Genomic DNA, 13,554 nt, shown 5'->3' on the forward strand with positions numbered 1-13,554 from the left:
CTTTATTGGCGCCAGTTCGTGATTGGGGCGTGCACTACAGGTACTGTCCCGCTCTCCGCGGATCGATCTCTCTCTCTCTCTCTCTCTCTCTCTCTCTCTCTCTCTCTCTCTGTCTCTCTTTCTCTCTCTGTCTCTTTCTCTCTTTCGTGGCAGAGGAAACGGTACAACGGGGATGACTATCGCGGCTTGGGAAAAGGACGGGGCGGGAGGGAGTGACGCGCTCTCGTCGTCTCGCAGGGTCGCCGATGACTTTTCGATGAATTCCCGTCGACGCCAAGGGAGGGCCACTCTCGGCGGAGGCGGAAAAGAGAAGCGCCCGATCGATCTTTATTTTTTTCGTTTCTCTGTTGCAGCGGCGGCATGGCCGGGCAGCACTACTGCCTGCGCTGGAACAACTACCAGTCGAATATGACGTCGGTGTTCCACCAGCTCCTGCAGACCGAGTCCTTCGTCGACGTCACCCTGGCGTGCAACGAGGCCTCGTTAAAGGCGCACAAGGTAGGCCGGTGTGCGCGCAAGACGGAGAGGCAGAGATCGATAGCGCAACCGCGATCGACGGAGCTCGCGGGATCGAACGTCAGACCTTGATCCAAGAACTGCGGGCAGACTAGTCTCGCGCGATAGAAACCGAACGTTCGGTTTAAACTTTAGGGAGAGAGAAATTATATAAATTCGGCGCTGGAGATGTCAACGTGTAGTCCGACCTACGTTGGTCTTGTACCCGCAGCTCCGTCTCGATTATTCAGAGTCATCGCGCAAAGCGGGACGCGTAGCGGATAATCGCGCACTTCGATCTGCGCTTACTCGCGATATCTTGACGCTACCGAAACTAAAGCCAACGGCACACGATACGATTTTTCCTACTGGATTGCTTGCGAGAACCAATAAGGACGCAGAGTTTTAGATCAGGTGACCAGAGGCTAAATTCTGATTGGCTCTCGTAAGCAATTCAGTAGAAAAAATAGTATCGTCTGCCGTTGGCTTTGGATCAGGTGACTTAAGGCTAAACCCTGATTGGCTCTCGTAATCAATTCAGTAGGAAAAGTAGTAACGTGTGCCGTTGGCTTAATTCGGCGCCTCCGAGGTAGACGGCGCTGAGCGACATTTGTTGCTAAACGAGATCTTTACGTCTTGCGAATAAAGAAAGGGGGAAAAAGACTTTCGGATGATCCCCCTAACAAAATTTCGACTTCGCAACCTGACGCAATTTACCTCCGAGGGGCGCCGCTGACACTCGTACAGGCGCGAAGCGATTCTTTGAGCAGTGAACGCTTTCTGATTCTTGATATCTCGATAGCTAATTGAAATGTCGATATTTAGCTTCGAACGCGGAGAAAACTCGGCGCGACGGGACGCGCTCGGTAGTTTAAGCACGTTTTCGCGAGGCGAAATGGAAACGCGCGAACGCTTCGTTTGCATTGGCCGGTAGGCTCGCGTGTCGAGATTTAATCGGACGCCGCGATTTAATCGGGAGCGTCGACGTGTCTACGTGTCTAGAACGTCTCCTTTCTTTTTTTTTTTCTTCCACGTGGTGCCCAGGTGGTGCTGTCGGCCTGCAGCTCCTACTTCCAGAACCTCCTGCTGTCGAACCCCTGCAAACACCCGACGATCATCATGCCGCAGGACGTCTGCTTCAGCGACCTCAAGTTCATCATAGAGTTCGTCTACCGCGGCGAGATCGACGTTTCGCAAGCGGAGCTTCAGGTGAGCGCGCGAAGAATAAGGTCGATCTTTCGCCGCGTTCGTCGACCGGCGGCGCGACGATTTCTCCCTCGACGTGGCCGGACTTGAATTTTCGCGTCGTAGAGGCCGGAACGTCGAAGGTGTCGCTCGAGGGGTGACCGATTACGCGAAGCTGCAAAATTACGAATGACTCCCCCGCTTCCGAGTTTCAGAAATGATTCGCAGCTGGTTCTTGCGATATTCGGAATATTGCTGCTTTATCGACCCGTTGATAAGCTCGACGATATTACATTCTCGTTGCTGCGAGACACTTCTTCGGAACATAAAATGTCCATTCGAGAGCATGTATAGTAAAGCATACAATATAGGAACATTTAGGGAAACGGCTTTAATGATGCCGTAAATTTCATTCGCATTATGTTTCTCGTGTAGACAATGTGAACAAATTAAAATTATTGTTAATTAAGTGATCAATAATGGAATTTTTAAACTGTGTTTTCACAAACAATTCCACCAAAACTTGTTTCAGACCAGATTACGGTCTCTATTTTAGTTGCGATTTATATGTTAACTGTACAATAATACGCTACAAAAGATACATATTGACGCTGATATGGAAGCGAGGGGGAAACCGCTGACCAAAATCTTGTACACCAATGCCCACTAATGCCCAGTCGGCATTACTTTATCTTATTATCTTATTTTATCTGTATAATGCAAGGCCTAATGCCCAGTAATGCCCAGTAATACCGCAAATATGTACACCACAATGCCCACAGCGGTTTACCCTCGTATAGAAGTATTGATGTTTACGCTAATCTGAGCTGTTAATTTTGCGTATGCTAAAATATGAATGCTCGATGGTCCATGCAGTACTCGTTGTTTAAGTGGCGCGTTGTACATAATTTGCATCGTGTATACACGTAGACGCAGATTATTATATGTCACGCGTAAACCGCCGATCCCGCTGATGGCGATCGACGGCCTCTGCGTCGCAATATCCGCGCTCGGATCGGGCATCGCGATGCCGGGCGGTCACGGCTCGTAATCATTCAAAAGTGGTACCGGCCGTGACTTTCTCGAAACGCCCCGGCGGTTCCCCGGGGCCTCCGGGTGCATCCCGAAACGCGTACGCGCGTCGCGCTATTAAGTAACGACGTGCGCGATCGCCTCGTTTTTATCTTATCGCGCTATTACGACGCACCGCGAGTCGTGCAGTTTTGCGTCTCACGCCGCGGGATCTTTCGCCAAATTGATAGCGGCCCGTACGCGGTCCTCCCGTCCGCTTCTCGCTGCACCCGACATAGATATTTTACAAATCGACCTCTTCGAATCGCGAACATCTTCGTTTTGAGGCTATATTCTCTTTTTTTTTGTCTTTCTTTCCCTCTGCGTGACTCCGCGTGTTCCTCCACGCGATATTCGCGGAGATGAAACTCGTCGCGTGCATCGGTGTGCTCGAAACGGCGAGAAAGTATACACCGGCTCTTTCTTCTTTTTCTCTCTCTCGAATGGCTTAAGTGCCTTCGATCCTAGTCCGGGTTTTTTCTTTTTAGCGCGTCTCTGGAATTCGTACAGCGGCGAGAGAAATGTCGAGGATACTTTCTCGCCGGAAACCGCCCGGCTACCCTTTGGCAATGTCTAACTTAGGCCTGTAAATATTATATTTTTCTGAAAGAATCCCTTGCGACTTGAACGCATATTCTTTAAGCGACTGAAACAGGACAAGTAATAGGAGTTTCTTGGTGCATTTACGATCTTTCGGGTTAAAGTGTGTATATATTATCGGCCGCGGGTGTTATCGACATTCGGTATCTTCACCGACCGGGTGAACGTACAAAGTTCTACGGTTAGTTACCGTCGTATCGTTACCGACTGGCGGTACATTTTGCTGTTCTCTCGAAGTTACCTCCGCTGTTCCCCCGCGTTCTTCTCGCGAGTCGAGAGCGACCGATGAAAACTCACCGACGGCGATCGTACGTTACTTTACCGGCCTCACGTCGTCACGGCATATTCGGCAGGGTTTGATGTTTGCACGTAAAATTTAATAATTTACAATCTACATGCACACGGTATATAAAATATGTTTAACGTGTCCCGTAAACAATGAGTAATCCATGGATTATCGAGTATTCGCATTCTTGAAATATTGGAAATTTTACGCGTTGTTTGCAATTTTATTTTCAATTATTATTATTTGGTTTGGATACAATTTTTACCTAACCTATAACTTATTCGAGTGAATAGATTTTTTGTTAGGCTTCTAAACTTAATTTCAATGTTACCACGCTGTTCTCTGATTTAGTCCGATTAGTGGAACACTGTCGGTTCGTACACAAAAGCCACATAATTTGTATATTACGCAAATGTTTTCACGAATTGACAGTTCTAGGAGCGAAAAGTGCAGAATCACTCCAGCATCCCCTCAAGCTACTTTAACTTGTAATTTAAACGTGTCCTAAATGTTACAATTCATATAGATGCAATCGTGAAATTGGCGCAATCCAGATAGTACAGAGAACCCAAAAGAATTCTTTTGGAATCCCCGAAACATGAAACACATTCTTCCACATCTCCGTTTTAAAAACATTCTCAAGAGTTCAGGGAACATTCGCTTTCGTGTCACCAATTCTGAGCGCTTTGTCGGATACAAAAGAAATTCTCCGTACTTTGATCAACGTCAATTTGCCTCCGCGTCAAAAGGTGCACTTCTAATGGAATCCTTTCTCAACTCCGGGAACGGAATTCTCTCGAGTTAATTTCGAGCCAATTACGCTAGGAGAAATTAGAAAAAATAACTCCCTCGAGTTCGCAACGATCAACCTTGTTTGGAGAACCCGCGCGACACCCGAGTCGGTAAGCGACCCTTATCCGGCGCTCCGGATTCCGCGCCGACTCGTTCGCGCGGCCGACGCAGCGGCGCGGCGCGGCGCGGCGCGGTGCGCGCGCGCGCGTCCCGTGCGCGTTCGAAATGCCCGCTCCGGCACGGCCGGCCGGCCGGCACGCGCGGCGGCTCGGCTTTTACGCGGAGTCTCGGCGATATCGCGCGCGCCGTCCGGCTTTATCGTCGCGACGTGCGGCGGCTGAAAAACTTTTCTCCCCCGTCATCGCGCACCGAGTTCGCGCGTGCACGTGCCTCTGTGTCTGTGGCCTGTGGCTGTGTGTACGTGAATGTACGTGCGCGCCTCTTGTTCCGCTGAGTGCTCCAGATTTTTCCGCGCCGCGGGAACCCAGGTATATCGCGAGCGGCGCGGATAAGATAAGAGGCGCGCGCGGGATCGGCGGCCGCCTACCCAAGGATGTCTCGCCAGCGATAAGAGGTACGGCGGCGCGCAGCTGCGCTACCCTTTCTTCGTTGGTTTTTTTTCCTTCTTTTTCTCTCTCTCTCTCTCTGTTTCGCTCCCTTTTTCGAGCCTCTCTTCCCCGAAGAGACGCGCCGTTTTTCGCGGCCGGCACAACGGATCGGCGATTCACCGCGGCGCGAATATAACGTGCCCTCGCACGGCAGCACTCGTGGTACGCGTTCCGGCGTGATTGTTGACCGTGCGGTCGTTTTGAGTAACGCGACACTCGAACCGCTCGCCAGTGCGGGCTTATCGCCGCGCAAGAAACGCGAGCCGTATATTCTTTTATCGTAGCAGGAAACGCAGATAGTGGGGACGGTGGCGACGATTTTATCAATAAAATTGCCGCGCAAATTGTCCGCGTTAAATTAAATAGCGAGCAATTATCGCGGGCTAATTGCGCCGGGAGTATTGTTATTGAAAATATCGACTGATTACATGGTTAAAAGCGCCGCTCCGGCCCCCGGACACTTTTGCGAGAATAATTGCGATAGCGCATCTGGGTCGCGTCCTCGCGCAGCCGTCTCGGTTTTCGCGAGATAATTTGTATTTCGGCTCAATTAAGAAATTAGATCCGTATCGTCCGACGTCCCTAAATCAACGTTGCAGTGCGCAATTTTATTACGTTACGCGGCTCCATTCAAGGCTGTCGCCGGCGTGGAATTTATTTCGCGAGTTTTCCGCGCTGTCGAAGCCGGTTTCTAACGCGATCAGCGGAATTAACATACGTCTGCGCGAAACGCAGGAATTTCCGCCGAACTTGCCGCGATTTATCGCTTTTCAGGACGGCGCGATAATTTATTCGCTAAACGAATTCCGCGCGCAATCAGCATTTTCGTTTTTAATTTCATTTCAAATCAGACGAAGGGAAGAAATAAACACACGCGGCGCGTCCAATCGCCCTGCGCCGCGCTTCTACAAATTATCGGAAGGCAATAAATGCATATTCCACGTGCGTAATTGGCCCGACCTAAAAAATTGGTATTCTCAGCCCGTGTCTTCGTCAACTCGCGCTGTTTTCTTTTCTCCGGCCGATCTTAATTACCATTAATCACGAATTAATTATGACTGTTGATTTCGATGAAGAGCTTTGTCCAGGGTTGGGCAGTGAATTTCGAGATTGCATATACATGAGTTGTTTGCGCGTTATTTACGGTATGGTTACCCGAGTCCTTTCCGCGAATAACCAATGTAAATTATTACAAATTGAATGATCGATTAACGGATCAATTTCCTTAAACTGCATCTTTGCAAATAGTCCTGCAACAATTAAAGGCAGAGACACAAAAGATACTGATATAGAAACGAAATAGTATTCTGGTTGACTCCTGTAAGGTGTTTTTAATGTTACTTAGTTAACGCAATATGCACACAGCATCCATGTAACATTTTTCTTCGCAGATATAGAGGAAAGTCTCCCTATTATGAGACAGGCTCCTAATACGAGATAGCGGAGTTTCTGCAAAATTAACAGGCGTTATCTGTTGGTTTCACCATGAATTGTTGCCCTTGGAGCGAAATTTTTAGTGAAAAATTGATCGTCAGCTCGTGTAATCGAAGCGAAAAAGGATTCGTGATTGAATTTGGACGTTGAAAACCTGCTGTCTCGTATTAAAAGTCTATCTCATAATAGAGACCTCTCCTCTATATCTTACGCGTAAACGGTCAACCCTGGTTTTCGTCGAACAACGCGATCGGGTCCCAAAGTCGAAGCCGATCGCACGCCGCTCCGCGCGGACGAGAGGCCCGAGCGGGGGCCGCGGAAAACACGGCCGCGCGGGTCTGCAGGGAACCCGGTCCGCGGACGGGAGAGATTATTTTCGCCATCCTTCGCGCGAAACGAAGGGGATGCCTCCGCCGGTCGGCCGACCGGCTATTTGGAACGCGCGCGAGACGCGGCCGGACGACGAACCTGCACGGGGGCACCGTGTGTGTTTCGGGTGCGGGCCAAATTTAAATCTCTCTAGCCGACACGCACGGCCGCCGCCGGGCGCGTCGCCGAGCTCGGCGTCGCTCCTCCTCGCGATTCGTCGTCGAACGAGGCGGACGTCGCGCGATTAGCGTCTCCAATCTGCCGCGTATCTTCGCCGAGTTACTTTATCACCGAACGAATGTCTGTCTCTCTCTTTCTCTCTCACGTCAGCATTTCGCCGGGGAACGAGACGAGGACGTTCTCGCGCGAACGTCCAAAAAGGAGCGAGATGTCCCGCGCGTGACAAACAGACCGTAATTCCAGAGTTCGTCAGCTGGAACCCAGAGTCCGGTCTCCCTAACTCGCCGTCATGAAAAAAAAAAGATCTTTCAAAGATTCGGTCGAGATTCAATTTTCCATCCCCGACCCGCGTCTCCGTGACGTGAAAAAAAAGTGGGACGCACCGACGGGACACACGCCCGGGCTTCTCAGTGCGCGATTTTACGTTGGGCGGAATAATATAAACGAGCGCGGACGGGAATTCGAGTTCGAGGAAGGAACCTATTTCGCTTTTTCACGGGCGCCGATTGTTTGTCGCTCGCGCTCTCCCACCCTCTCTCTGCCTCTCTCTCTTTCTCTCTCTTTCACCGCCGACGCGGACCTGGCAGACTGTTTGAGCCGGGTGATTGAATATTTGCGTCCTGCTGTCGCGCTCCCTCGGTACCTGCGCGCGTGCGAAAACGCACCGCGCCTGCGAGAGAGCCCGCGGTCGCGAAGGATAGCCCCGGCTCGCTCTCGTCATTTCGCCGTTTTTACCTCCCTTTTCGCCCCGCTCCGTCAAGCGGGACGTGCCGGCACGCAACGATGCTCGCGCCCGTGATTGGTGCCCCTCGTCGAGGTGCTTACTCGACCCGAAGCCGCGTATCTTGCTCCCAGGATTCGCTCCCGGCGCAATTTCGGCCTGCCCGCCAGCCAGCGACACAAACCGATCGTATCTACGGGGTGTCCCCGAAGCAGCGACACGTTCCGATTTTTTTTCCTCCCCCCCCCCCCCTTTATCGAGGAACCGAGCGCGAGACGACCCGGCGGCGTCCCGCGTCTCGTTCTCGCCGACAGACGGTTCGATAACGCGAAGAAATGCTCTTGTCGCCGTGTAAAAACGTCATGTGGAAAAATTAGAATCGTCACGCGGTGGGACGGAACGCGCCTCTGCTCGACGCGATGAAAAGTTTCGGGTGCTCCGAGCGAACTTTAACAAAATCTGAACGCGGGATTTCGTAGCGAGGAGACGTCTGGATTGAGGAGCCTAATTAAATCTCAGGGTCTGACTGGCGAGAAAGCGCGGCGCGGAGATGATCCTAAAGCGCCGCGTCTCGGTCGTTACAATATGTAGCGGTATGTAATCCTGGGACACTCTGTATACGAGACACTCTGCAGGTCCCCGTGCACTCGGATTAAATTGAACTTCTCCGCGCCGCATATACTTCCACTTTCTGGTGGCAATCTCGAAGCTCTTATTATTCCAACATTATTTTCCGTACGTTCTCCCGCGCCCGGCAAGAAACGCGGCGCGATCGTAAGCTCGCGTTTCCACTCGCAATACAAATTCTATACGAGTCGACGGATCGCGCGCGGTCCGCGCGACATTGTCCGCGGTAACGGTTTTAAAAGTCCGCGCACGGCGGGCTTTCTTTTCGAGGGCGATCGACGCTAAAATTAGCTTCCGAAGAGATCGCGATCCGAGAAGGCCGCGCGCGCGCGAGAGAGGCCCGGTCGCGCGTTACGTCGGCGATCGCGACGCGAGATCCATTCCGTATTTCATTTTCGGAGGAAAGTCCGCGCAGAACCGCCGCCGACTCCGTCCCTCGCTGTCCTTGACACGGCAGTGAGACGACGACGACGACGACGACGACACGCGAAGAAAACGCGTATCTCTCGTGTGCATCGCGCGCACTTGTATGCACGGCCGATGTACAGGGTGTCCGCGAAGTCCGCCTGGGACCTTTCTCGCGCGGCAACTCGCGTCGAGTCATCGTTGGCGATATCTTTGCGCGCAAATGCGCGAGGAAGATCCAAGATTTGCGCGAAGAGTCCGCGATTCGGATCGCGTTAACAAAGTCGGTAAAACGATGATCTTTCGTCGAGACCGTGGCATTTGATTTTACGTCGCTCGACAAGCGGCGGATCGTCGATCGAGGAAAGGACGTCGCCAGGTCGCAAGTACTATTCGACGGCCTCGTTCTCGATCGGCGTATCCTTTCTACGACCGTTCGAAAGAAACTCTCGTAACGTGGCGCGGAGAGAGGGAGGCATCATTGTTCTCGTTCGAGGCGATTTATCTCGGTCATAGTATGACTAGTAGGTCCACTCCGTCATTTGCTTCGCTTTGCGTCGATCCCTTCTGCGCATCCGGCATTTTGTTGGCCCAGTCAATGAGAGAAAAGTTGTATGTATGATAGTCTTATAGTTTGACGAGCACACACACATACGCCGCTGGATTTGGACCAAAGACATGGCGGAATACCACGTGATCGGGACCGCAAAGATCAAAGGGGCCGACAGAAAACGAACCAATTAGTTGTACTAGGCTACAGTTTCCCGTATGTGTTAAGGCCTGATGTCCACGATGCTAGAACTTGGACCAAGTTGGACGCAGCCCCTAAGTTGCAGTTTTTTCCGTAAAATATGCAAGTTGATTAGCCACACGTTTTTCGGAACTAGAACTTGGGACGCGATCTTGAATCGTGGACGCGAGGCTTAAGAATAGTCGACTAAGGATCGGTCAGTTTTTGTGTGTCTCACTGAATCGGTCAATCACAGTCGATCATTCTTAAGGCCCGTGTCCACGAGGCCAGAACTTGGACACAAGCCATCACGGACGCCGGAGAAACGACCCCTCGCGCTCGCGAACGTGTCGTTCTCGCGAGAAATCGGCGCGAAACCGACCTCCCGACTCTTGAACCTTCTCGCCCGCCGGCTTTATTTACGTTGAAAAGATAATAGACACGGATCGGAAGAATGCAATAACGAGCGAGAGGGACGTGACGGCGGGAGGGGCGCGGCGCGGGGGAGGGGAGGGGAAGGGCTACGAGGAGATTTATCGAGTCGAAACTGCAGCGCGCGGTTTAACCCCCGAAATTCACGGTGTGTCGCAGATATTGGCGGGGCCCTGCTACGTGAGAGATAATCGATACAAGGGGTAGCAACGCGACTACTGCGAGACGGTGGTAGCTATACGTTTTAACTCCGCCGGATTTAATCAATAATCGTAACGTTAACTGATATCCGCGCGACGCTCCTCGGCGATCGCCGAGCCGTCGGTCCACCCTGGGTCTTCCCCCCTCATTTTCAATCGCGCACCCGAGCCGTCGACGCAATTTTTGTTACGCGCCCGCAGACGGCGGCGAGTCGCGGGCTCGCGCGACTCGCGAAATTCCATTATCTTGGGCTTTATTCTGCCGTTTATCGACCGCGCGTAAATCTCCCGGACGATTCTTGAATTAACCGCTCCAAGACGGTCCTGGTAAATAACCGTATTTTTTATTGCGAAAAGTTTCGTACGGGGTTTGGTCCTTGTAAAATTTATTTCACAAGCTAATTACGTCGATTGGTTTTAATTATTCCATCGTGTTAACAAGATTGAAGAAGAGATTAGCAACGCAAATGTAATTAATTGAAAATATTTCATGAATTGAAATTAAGCATTTTTGCATTCATTTTATATCGGGGTCAATAAAACGTGACGCAGTCGAAATATCGTGAACTGTAACCCTGCAGTTTTGCGCTCTGCTTTGCGCGTTAAACAATACTAGCATTAGATCGTTAACATTAATTGATTGTTCAGTTTCACGCTTTCCACGTGCGCATTTGTTTTCAGTTCCTTATAAGTATTTCGTGCAACAATATTTGCAATGGAATATTACGTATGAACATTTAACATTGTCTCGTCGTCGCAAGAAAGAGCTTCGAGCAATTATTAAAATATGATCGGTTTTTTGATCAAATTTCATCGGATAAATTTCACATCGGATATAATGTAATCGGGAAAATTAACCATCGGAAACACTATTCAATTGGTTCATCCGATGAAAATTTTTCTCAGTGAATCGGTCATTCCGAGCATCTTAAGAATACACGAGAAATTAGCATCGAGCGTCGTCGCTTCTTCAGCGCGGGCGAGATTCTGCTGGAGTGATTCTGCACTTTTAGCACCTTTTGCTCCTAGAACTGTCAATTCGCGAAAACATTTGTGTAATATGCAAATCATATGGCGTTTGTGTACAGACCGGCAGTGTCCCACTATTGAGATAAAGTGAAAGAACGGCATGGTATCATTGAAATTAAGTTTAGGAGCTTGACAAGAAGTCTATTCACTCGAATAAGTTACAGGCTACCTAACCTATAACTTCTTCGAGCGAATAGATTTTTTGTTAGACTTCTAAACTTAATTTCAATGATACCATGCTGTTCTCTGATTTAGTCCGAATAGTGGAACACTGTCGGTTCGTACACAAAAGTCACATAATTTGTATATTACACAAATGTTCTCACGTGTTGACAGTTCTAGACGCAAAAAGTGCAGAATCACTCCAGCATTCCGCTTAAAAGTACAAGACAGCCATTCTGCTCAGGCCCTTAGTGTGCACTCAGTGCGCACTACTAGTGCAACCAACCGAATTCGCTCTTAGTTAAATTTAAGCGTCTCTTGCAACGTGCGATGCAGCGCGCGTCTCGCGCGACACGCGGCCGCGAATAATATCCGCGGAACGGAGGCGGCCTTTTTCGAAACCGCCGTCTGCTGCTGCTGCTGCTGCTTGCTGCTGCTGTTAATCGGCGCCACGAGCATTCTGCGACCGCTGCAGGACGCTTTCCGTAGCGGGCGACATCGATCGGATGGCGGAACGTGCGCTCGGCCCAAAGTACCTCCGGCCGTAGGCGACCGGGCAGGTTATCCGCGCGCGAGACGGGGCGACGAAACCGAAAAAGGAGAGATGGGAAAAAAGACTGGGCGGAGGGCGAGGGGAGCGGCGGAAAGATAAAAGACGCGAGGGAAAGAAGTGACGCAGGTCCGGCGAGCTTACTCGCGCGACTGTACCGGGTGTCTGCGTCTCGTCGCCGGTCCAGCCGTGCCTCGAGGGAGGAGAGAAGAAACGGGGAGGGGGGGGGGAAGAGTCCCTCTTAAATCTCGGCTACGAAAAAGGGCCCGTTGGGCGAACGCGCGTTGTCATCGGCGACGCATAAACGCAGGACTCTCCCTCTTTAATTACACGATTTATTTAATTCCCCTGTGCGCGTGTCTTTTCTTGTGCGATGTCACGAAAATTATTAATTTGCGTATGGTAGAATTTTATCTGCTGAAATAACGCGAGTATAGAAGGAGACGGCGTAAGGAGAGGAGCAAGAAAGCGGGGGGGGGGGGGAAGAGCGAGGGCCCGATGCATCCGGCGCGTCTCATAGCAGGTCCGTTTACTTCGCTCGTTCTCGAAGCCGAGAGTACACACGTTTCGAGCTTTCCCTCTCTCGTTCTACTCCCTTCGCTGTATATACGTGTATGCACGTGCGACTGATAATTCCGCTCGCCACGAGGGTACCGGGGCGGCGCGCTCTGTAGGTCGCGGAATGACTTCATGACCGTAGCCTCCTTATCTCCCTCCCCCGCGCGGTCAACCCGCGGCTAGAAGAAGGGTAGAAGAGGCAAACGCGAGAGAGGCGGCAGGGCGGAGGGACGGGAAGGAGGAAGACGAAGCGCGAAGAAGTAACGGTGAAAGAGTAGCCGGCGATTCGGCGAGCCGCGGGCTTCCTCGGACGACTGTACCCGCGGTTTCTGCAGCGCGCGGCGTGCATGCGTGCGCGCGCGGAATTGCACGCCGCCGCCGCCGCCGCCGCCGCCGCGCGGGGCTTGTGTTTGTGTACGCGCGTGCATGCGTGCGAGCGTGTGCGTAGCGAGGGCGGGAGGAGGGGGAGAAGGAGAAGGACCGTGCGTGCATGCGTGCATGCGTGCGAGCGAGCGAGCGGGCGGCTGGAGCCGCCGCAGATTCCCTTTGTCCGCGCAAGCTCTGCAACAGCCCACGACTCCGCGTCTTCCCTTCCCCTCGCCCTCCCTCTCTCGCTGCCGCTGCTGCCGTTGCTGCCGCCGCCGCCGCCGCCGCCGCTGCCGCTGCTGCTGCCGCTGCCGCTGCTTCGCTCTTCCACCCACTGTTCTCCACACGCCCTCCGGCACCCGCCGCCTCTGCCTCCCTTCTGGACCCACGGCGCGATCGCGTCTCGCTCTCGTTCGCTCTCTCGTCCGCGCTCGCCCGCTTGGCTTCTCCCTCGATCCTTCCTCTTGCTCTCGCCGCTCCGCCGAATCCGTACCCTCTCGCGCCGCTCCCCCCCCTTCCTCCTCCCCCAACCCCGCCGTCTCTCCGCCACTCGATCGCCGGCTGAGTCGAGTCAACCCGACGCAGGGACGGCCCGAGGGAGGAATGATCCGAGGGCCCGTCAAGGGCGCGCGCGGAAGGGGTAATTCGATCGTCCCCGTATGTCCACCGGGGGCCGCTCCGGGGATTCGAATTATTAAACTACGCGATTCCCTCCCCCCCCCCCCTCCTCCCCAATCTCCCGCGCGTCTCGCGA

The 13,554-nt window shown here is 52.3% G+C and overlaps 1 protein-coding gene across 3 annotated transcripts in view; it reads left to right on the forward strand.

Moving 5' to 3' along the window:
• Positions 1-13,554, forward strand: part of LOC105570012 (protein bric-a-brac 2) — a 63,240-nt gene that overhangs the window by 25,648 nt on the left and 24,038 nt on the right. For 2 of the 3 annotated variants that reach the window (XM_012026919.1, XM_012026921.1), the window contains exons 2-3: positions 354-498; positions 1,540-1,704. In XM_012026919.1, the coding sequence (XP_011882309.1) occupies positions 354-498; positions 1,540-1,704 (310 nt within the window). Of the gene's footprint in view, positions 1-19; positions 41-353; positions 499-1,539; positions 1,705-13,554 lie in introns of those variants that run through there. The other variant, XM_012026922.1, reaches the window with a different exon arrangement.

Source organism: Vollenhovia emeryi, unplaced genomic scaffold, assembly GCF_000949405.1.
Source record: "Vollenhovia emeryi isolate VEMERY1.0 unplaced genomic scaffold, V.emery_V1.0 DF939122.1, whole genome shotgun sequence".
NCBI classification, from domain to species: Eukaryota; Metazoa; Arthropoda; class Insecta; order Hymenoptera; family Formicidae; genus Vollenhovia; species Vollenhovia emeryi.